Source organism: Canis lupus, chromosome 23 (genome assembly GCF_011100685.1).
Source record: "Canis lupus familiaris isolate Mischka breed German Shepherd chromosome 23, alternate assembly UU_Cfam_GSD_1.0, whole genome shotgun sequence".
NCBI classification, from domain to species: Eukaryota; Metazoa; Chordata; class Mammalia; order Carnivora; family Canidae; genus Canis; species Canis lupus.
Window position 1 is genome coordinate 51,550,361 of NC_049244.1, and position 8,234 is coordinate 51,558,594.

The following is an 8,234-nucleotide window of genomic DNA, read 5'->3' on the forward strand; positions in this document are numbered from 1 at the left end:
ATATTCAGCTTCATTTCCACCGGGTGTGAAGGGAGGGGCTGCTGCGAGAAGCACACACGTCCTGCCCGGAAAGTGGGAACCGAACCCAACACTTCGGGTTTCGAGTCACACGGAGGCGATCGACGTTCCGCAAACACCTGAACACGTGGTGGGTGTCAAGGACACGGGCCGAGAGCGGCGTGCTGGGGCAGGGAGCGCGCCCCAGGCCTGGGGGAGGCCCCGGCCCCCCCGTGCCCCCCCACCTCACGGACCCCGGAACGCACGGCGATGCCTGCGACGGGTGCCCTTCTGGCAACTCAGAGTGTCACGGCTCCAGCCCTGTCCTTTCCCTGGGCCTGAGGGTGCTGGCGCCAAGTGTCAGCAAATGCTTCGGAGCTGGGAGGACGCAAGCCACGCGTGGGACGGTCGGCCTTGGGAACGGGACTGGGGCCACGGGTCCACGCGCCACGCAGAGGGCAGCAGCAGGGGCCACCCTGGCACTGCCCACAGCCACCCGCTCGGGGGACGCTTGCCAAACGCCCAACCTGGACGCGGAGGAAGGCCACAGGGAAGGGCGGGGATGGGGACTACAGGCTGTGGGATCGCCCGCGAGGCGAGGGGTGGGCGAGTTCAGTTACGTGCGTCACTACAGAAAACGGCGTAAAGAGAGATTTTTTTTTTTAAATGGAGACTCTACACAAAATCCACAGAACCAGTGTCACCAAGGCCTGGGCAACTGCCCCCTCGGGCAGCAGCGCCATCCTTGTCCCCGTCTCGTGTTACCTGGTGGCCACAGGTGCGTCCTGCCTGCCTTCCTTACCTAGCCCCCTGCACACACCCCGCTTTGTCTGCGGAGGCTGTTGCACAGCCCGGCCCATCGGCTTTCCCCGGGATTCCCGCCCCACCTGCCTCCTCTCCGGGTCATAGAAACAGCCCTTGGGTGAGCCTTCGTGATACTCTCACTCTGGTCCGTGATTTCCAGAGGCCTGGCCTCCCTGAGCGGGCGAAGGGCGGTCCAGGGGCCCCCGGACTCCGGGTCTGGCCTGGAGTTATTCCTTAGACGCCGAACTGAACCACCTGGCCCCGTTACAAGGACACGGGGTGCTCAGGGCCCTCCCTCCTCCCCCTGCAAAGATCCCCTCCCCCCAAAACACGTACAATCGTTGGGCTCCCGAAGGGTCATTCCGGCGTCTAGTTCACAAACGGGTTTACTTACTGACGACGAGCTAATTATTTTGATTTGCTCCAAAGCTTCGGTCAGGCTGTCTTCAATCTCGGAGTCATCTAAGGAGAAGAGGTCCCCGGCCCGTGAAAGGTCTTTTTGTCCTAAAACCAGTCTGAACAGTTGATGCATGATGAGAAGACTGATAACCACTGGACTCTGTGTGGGTTTCAGTCATCAGAGCTTAAGGAAGGTGAAAGCACGCAGTGGGGGGCTCACTTTGTGTCCCTTAAAAGGTCATTTTTCTCCAGAATTTGAGATCCTCTTTGACTCTCTCTGGAAAAGAAACAAATGATACAACATATTTGTTAGGAGAACCATGAGCTCGGGATTGGAACTGGGTGCCCAGCGGGGGGAGGGGGGGGCATTCAGAAATGTGTGTCGAGTGACAGATCCTGACCTGATGACCTTCAAATGAACTCTTCCATTGTTATTTCTTTTTTTCAGAAGGTCCCGTCAAAAATTATTAGGTTTCTCCAGAATTTGATACGAACCTTAAGAAGCTGCTTGACCCACATGCTTACTTTTCTCCTGCCTCCTCCTCCTCCTCTCTGCACCACACGGGAACAAGGGGACAAGCAGAGTGGATGGGCCCGCCACCCGCCACCCACCAGATTTCCCCCAGATTCCCACGGAAACCACACAGAACAGGGCGGTGAAAGGAAAGAGGGGACAGAAAAGGTCGCCCAGACTCCCGCCTGCTTCTCTCTCTCCTGCTGCCTTCCTGGCTGGCTTCCTTCCTCTTCTGACAACGGGCGCTCCCCCAACCCTAAGTGCGGGACGAGGTCGCAGCACCTGCCTTCTTCGTCTACACTCTGAAAACAAGTAGCAGGGAGCCCAAGGGCCCGTGAGACCAGCTAGATCTGAGCGTGAGCGTGAGCGTGAGCGTGAGTGTGGACGCGGGCGTGAGCACTGGGCTCCAAGTGATGGCATCGTGACGCCGGCTAAGGGGGAAGGAAGGCCTTGGGGTCGGGCCATCCCCCCTCTCTCCCCACAGCTGAAATAATGAAGTCCCGCGTGCTTCTTGCTCACTTAACGGTCCCCAGAGAGAGGAGCAAGGGTGCAAACTGAGTGTCCTTCCTCTCTCGTCAGCCGCCCCCAGGGCCTCCTACAATCCCAGGCCACCTGCAGCCGCGGCCACCGGAGCCGTCCCCTCCGTCGTGAGCCCGAAGGCTCGAGCAGCTGCACGTGCTGCCGTCCCGGGCGCCTGGCCCCGGGCCCGTGTTCACAGCGAGCAGAGGTGGATCCCGAAGCATGTTCCCCGGAACAAGTGTGTGCGGTCCCCCGGGGGGTCCCGGCCTGCCCCCCGCTGTCGCCGTGCAGGCCCGCGTGCTGAGTGCAGCTGTAAAGTGTGACGATACACACTCGCAGCGCACTACGGTCTCTGGCGTCATCAGGCAGATAAGCCGTATGGGTGGCTTTATGGCCACCGAGCGGGTGTCGAGGGGCGTGTCACCTACAGGCGACCTGTGTGCTCTTGCCGACTGGAGAGCGTGATGCCCAGTGCTTACGTTCGCCGGCCTGCGCGCCAGGCTCCGTCCTGGGGACGGAGCAAACCATAACTCACTTAACCCGCAGCACGAGAGGATGTTTCCCCCGTGTCACTGGTGAGGAGCCAGGGACCTGCCCCCGCCGCGGGGTGGCCAACCGAGAGCTGTGGTGGGGACCCAGAGATCGCAGCGCTGGGCCCCACGACCACCGCGGGCTTCGGAGTCGAGTCCACGCGGGCGGCTGCTGGGAGCAGGAGCCCCGAGCACCAGGAACATTCGAAGCAAAGATGCGGCGGCGTCGGAGCACGCCACGGACTTCTCTTCCCTCCGCCGCTGAGGGAGTCAGGGCCCGCGTCCTGCCCGTCTGTGCCCTGGGGTCGGGCCAACCAGGGAGCGGGGAAGTCACAGGGACGAGGGGAGCAGCAGAGTTGGGGGGAGCTGCAGGGGGTGGGGGAGGGAGAGCGGACGGAGAGGCCTACCAAGCAGGACGCACCTTGCGAATGTGGAGATTGTGACGGGGGACACTGGGTGAAACGGAGAATCTATGGGGAAATTGGGTCAGCGCGCTCCCGAACTGCCCCCTGAACACACCTCTCCCCCGGACATTTGCAGTGACAAGGTCCCGGTGAAAGGACATTCAGGAAAACAAGACACTGGACGGCCGTGGGAAATGGGGTCACCTTGACCTGGCAGCTGGTTGGTCCCCAGCCCTCCCTCCTGAAGCGGAGTCAGCTGTGCCCCAGACACGGCGCAGCCGGGGCTCTGAGAAGGAGGCGAGGGGCACCCCAGGCTCCCGGGGCCCCTTCCTCGCTCCCCCCACTCACAGCGCCCCGGGACGGAGCCCCACAGTCACGCCACCCTCGAGTGTCCATCACACAGCAAACATCACTGTCACAGCCCCGCCGGCCCGAGAACTTCCGCACCCTAACGGTGGGGTGGGGACAGCTGAGGCCTGCACCACACATTCGGTGACACAAGGGTGACCCGCACAGACGGCTCATCTGTTCTGCAAAAGGAAGCTTGGGGGAGCACAAGGGAGGCGGGGATCTCTCCTAGGGGACGAAGGCTTTGACAAGGAAGGTGCACGGGCCACTTCGGGGCTGTTCGGGTCCCACTTGCGGGAGCTGAGGACACAGAGCCAGCTGCCTCCGCTTGGTGGTTGTTGGGCCTCTGGCTCCTGCTCTTCCCTTCTCCGAGCCTCAGTTTTACTCTCTGCAAAATGGAGCTGATGCCTGCCTGGCCTCTGTGACCAGGTCGCCTCGGAGATGGAAGCTAAGGACGCGGGGAGAGCCCTTTGTCAACTCCGGGCAGCAGCAGGTGCAGCAGCAGGTGCTCAGCAGGCGGCGCCTCCCCGAGGACTGAGTGCTCCCTGAGGACCATGTCCCCTAAAGCTCATGACAGTCCCCTGGGGTGACAGGGTGATGTTTGAGCAGACGGCAACTGGGCGGGGCACCCAAGAGGCACCGTGGGGGCGGGGCTGGAGGCCTTGTCTCCCAGAAGGAAGCCCCAGGGCACCCCGTGACCCCCTCCTGAGCACCTGCCCTCTGCACCCTGTGGACCCCCCCCACCAGGACCCTCGGGCTCGGCCTCTGGGGCTCAGCCGCGGGGTCAGCGCTGTGCTCCAGGCCGGATCCCGGCCAATGTCTCTGCAGCAGCGGGGGGCGAGGTGGGGGGGTCACCCGTGTCACGGGGTCCCGCGGCCCCCAGCACGTGCACCGAGCTCGCGGCTAGGTACTTGCTGCTCGGTCCTCCCGTCACCCCGCAGGGGGGCGGGGACTGTCGTCGGGAGCAGCGGGCCTGGGAAGGTCGCGGCAGGTCGCGGCTCAGGTCCCCTGGGCCAGCCCCCCCCACCTCGCCCTTTAGGGGCCACAGACGGGTGCAGGCCCGCCCCACCCGCAGCCTTCGCCGCGCCACGCCGCCCCCCTGCCTCAGCGACCCGCCCCGGGCCCCTCCCTCCGCCCTCGGCCTGTGTCTGGGTGTCCGGGAGCCCGCGGGGACTCGGGGTGCGCAGGGAGGAGCGGCGCCGCACCCGCACCCGCACCCGCACCCCCGGCAGCGCGGCAGGTGGGACACAGTCCAGGGGCCCCGCCCCGACCCCACGGCCCGCACCCACCCCGACCCCACCCCGCACCCCCGCACCCCCGCACCCGGACCCTGACCCCACCCCGCACCCACGCATCCCGGCCCCCACCCACCCACCCAGTCCGCACCCGCCCGCACCCCCGCACCCCGGCCGTCCCGCACCCACCCTGGCCCCCCGCACCCCGCCTGTCCCCCCTCGGCCGCCCCCCTGCCCCCCTCAGCCCCCCACACCCCGACCTTGCCCCCTCGGCCGCACCTGCACCCGCACCCACCCGCACCCCCGCACCCCGGCGCCCCGCACCCCCGCACCCCGGCCGTCCCGCACCCACCCTGGCCCCCCGCACCCCGCCTGTCCCCCCTCGGCCGCCCCCCTGCCCCCCCCCAGCCCCCCGCACCCCGACCTTGCCCCCTCGGCCGCACCCGCACCCTCACCCGCACCCCCGGCAGCGCGGCAGGTGGGACACAGTCCAGGGGCCCCGCCCCGACCCCACGGCCCCGCACCCACCCCGACCCCACCCCGCACCCCCGCACCCGGACCCCGCACCCACCCCGCACCCCCGCACCCCGGCCCCCACCCACCCACCCAGTCCGCACCCACCCCGCACCCCCGCACCCCGGCCGTCCCGCACCCACCCTGGCCCCCCGCACCCCGCCTGTCCCCCCTCGGCCGCCCCCCTGCCCCCCCCCAGCCCCCCGCACCCCGACCTTGCCCCCTCGGCCGCACCCGCACCCACACCCGCACCCCCCCCCCCCCCCCCCCCCGCAGACACAGTCCAGGGGCCCCGCCCCGATCCCACGGCCCCGCACCCACCCCGACCCCACCCGCACCCCCGCATCCCGGCGCCCCGCACCCCCGCACCCCGCACCCCAGCCCCCACCCACCCACAGACCGCACCCACCCCGGCCGTCCCGCCCCCACCGCGGCCCCCACCCCACTCCTCACCCCACCCTGGCTCCACCCCATCCCGGCCAGGCCCCCGCACCCCGCCCTCCCCGCCCCCCCCAGCCCCCGCACCCCGGCCTTGCCCCCTCGGCCGCCCCCGCCCGCACCCACCTTGCCCCCCCCCCCCCCGCCGTACCTGGCGCTCGGCTCGGGGCTGGGGGGGCACGGCCGGGACCACGCAGCTCCCCGACCCCGACCCGGCGCCGGCGGCTGCTGGAGCCTCGGAGGAATGCGGGGAATGCGGCGGGCGGTCAGGTGACCCGGTGCACCTGGGGGGGCCGAGCCTGCTGCGGAAGCTGCTCTGCGGGGACCACAGGCCGCCCCGCGCTCCCGACGGGCCACACCTGCCCCGGGAAGGGGGGAGGCGGGGGGGGGGGGGGTGACCGTGACCCGCGGCTGCTGGGGGCATCACCCCGCGGGGGGCCGGGCCTGTGGCTCCCGAGCTCCTGGGCGCTCCGGACGCTGAGCGCAGGGTCGGGTGAGAGCCACAGCGGCCGGACGGGGATCCCCTCGGCCCCCTCGGTCCCCCGGTACCTCGATCCCCCCCATCTCCTCTGTCCCCTGATCCCTCGATCCCCCCAATCCCCCCATCCCCTCGATCCCCCCCATCCCCTCTGTCCCCCTGATCCCCTCGGTCCCCCCATCCCCTCAGTCCCCGATCCCTCGATCCCCCCAATCCCCCCATCCCCTCGATCCCCCATCCCCTCAATCCCCCCATCCCCTCAGTCCCCCTGATCCCCTCAATCCCCCATCCCCTCGATCCCCCATCCCCTCAATCCCCCATCCCCTCATTCCCCCTGATCCCCTCCCTCCCCCCCATCCCCTCAGTCCCGTTGATCCCCCAGTCCCCCAGTACCCTCAGTCCCCCGGTACCCCCAGTACCCTCAGTACCTCTGATCCCCCTGATCCCCCTGGTCCCCCAGTCCCCCCAGTCCCCTCGGTCCCCCCAATCCCCTCAATCCCCCACTCCGTCCCCTGGTTACCTCGATCCCCTCGGTCCCCTCAGTCCCCTCAATTCCCTCGATCTCCTCAGTCCCCTTCCCCTCAGTCCCCTCCGTCCCCTGGATCCCCTGGGCCACCGCTGGACTGGGGCTGCTGTGAAGCTGAGGGCCCAGGAGGCAGGAGGTTGCTCCTGCAGGGGGCAAATCACTAGGCCACACGTCCTCTTCTGTCCCACCCGCCTGTGTGGGGAGACTTGGGGGGTTTGGGCTCCACATCCACTTCGGTGACACCCAGAGGAGACGTTTATCTCGCTTCACCTCACTGACCCTCCCAGGGGAGGAAAAGAGCCCGAGACGCACAACACTCAGAGGGTTCAACCCCTGACGGGGCATGAAGGAAACCCTGGTTTCAGGGGCACCTGGGGGTGCCGCCAGTGAAGCCCGTGACTCTTGGTCCCAGCTCAGAGTGGGCTGCGTCTGCTTGACATTCGCTTTGCCCCTCTCGTCTGCTCTCACTCAAATAAGTAAATAAATCTCTTAAAAAAAACAAACCCGCCTTTTTACCTGTACTATTCTCTGCCTGCATTTTGTCCTTAGAGGGTCCACTGGCCACCACATCCCCTACCTGCGGGCGGAAGGTCCAGGAGGCTGCACTGCAGACAAATTCCTCTGTGCGGTCACCAAGATGTGACTCCCCGCAGCACTACCCGGCAAAGGCCTGTGGCCGGAGGGACTGGAGGGACTGCGCACCTGTCACTGACCCCGTTGACCCAGGTCACATGCTCCAGGGGAATGACCTTTCTAGACCTTTGGTGATCGATCCCATTTTTCTGCCATCCTGTATGAGAATTCCTTTGCTTTGCACAGTTTGCTCCCTGACAATGGAGACTCCAGCCACCCCGGAGCAGGTGTAGCCTTTCACTGGTGGCTTTCTGGCTTGCAGATAGTGGTGTAGTTTCCTCTTTTAAAGGAACAGACTCGCTTTCTGTAGGCTTCCCCTTCTTCATCCCCTATTCCTTATTTCTGGTTCTTATGGCTAGATTTTACCGAACTTTTTAAAAGGAGTATAGGTTCCAGAATTGGACATTTTATGGAGAACCCATTAAGAAGAGCAGCGTGGTTAGAGAATGGGGAACCCAGACCCCAGTGGGCTCAGCTATGCCGTGACCCGCGAGGACACATCGGGCCGCTGATGAACCTTCTTGAGCCTCAGGTTCCTTATTTGCACCTGAGGATTGTGAAATGGGTTGTCGAGAGGCTTCCTGAGACTATGTAAAGCATTCGGCACAGAACCCAGCAAATAGCAGCCACACAAGAAGGAAGAGCAGTCGCATCCCCAGTAACGTCATGATCGTCATGATCGTTGTAGGTCACTTTCCTGGTAACTTGTCCTTATGCCATCCCTTCAAGAGCTCACACGCTGCTACCCGCTACCCCACCCTGAGTTCCCATGTCACAGATGCGGGGGTCTTTCCCGTTTGGGTCATATTTATATCCTAGCTGTACTCTCCTCCAACGTAAATCTGGGTAGTTTATGCACTACCTTGAAAGTGTCCCTATGGACTTTCTTTTCTTTT

At 65.6% G+C, this 8,234-nt stretch overlaps 1 protein-coding gene across 3 annotated transcripts in view; it reads right to left on the bottom strand.

The window, feature by feature from the left end:
- The window catches only part of VEPH1 (ventricular zone expressed PH domain containing 1), a 222,558-nt gene extending 215,009 nt beyond the window's left edge, over window positions 1-7,549 (bottom strand). For 2 of the 3 annotated variants that reach the window (XM_038571298.1, XM_038571300.1), the window contains exons 1-2: window positions 5,853-5,990; window positions 1,196-1,477 (exon numbers count right to left, since the gene is read on the bottom strand). In XM_038571298.1, coding sequence (XP_038427226.1) covers window positions 1,196-1,333 — 138 coding nt within the window. In that variant the 5' untranslated portion in view covers window positions 1,334-1,477; window positions 5,853-5,990. Of the gene's footprint in view, window positions 1-1,195; window positions 1,478-5,852; window positions 5,991-7,282 lie in introns of those variants that run through there. The other variant, XM_038571299.1, reaches the window with a different exon arrangement.
- Between the last annotated feature and the right edge of the window lie 685 nt (window positions 7,550-8,234).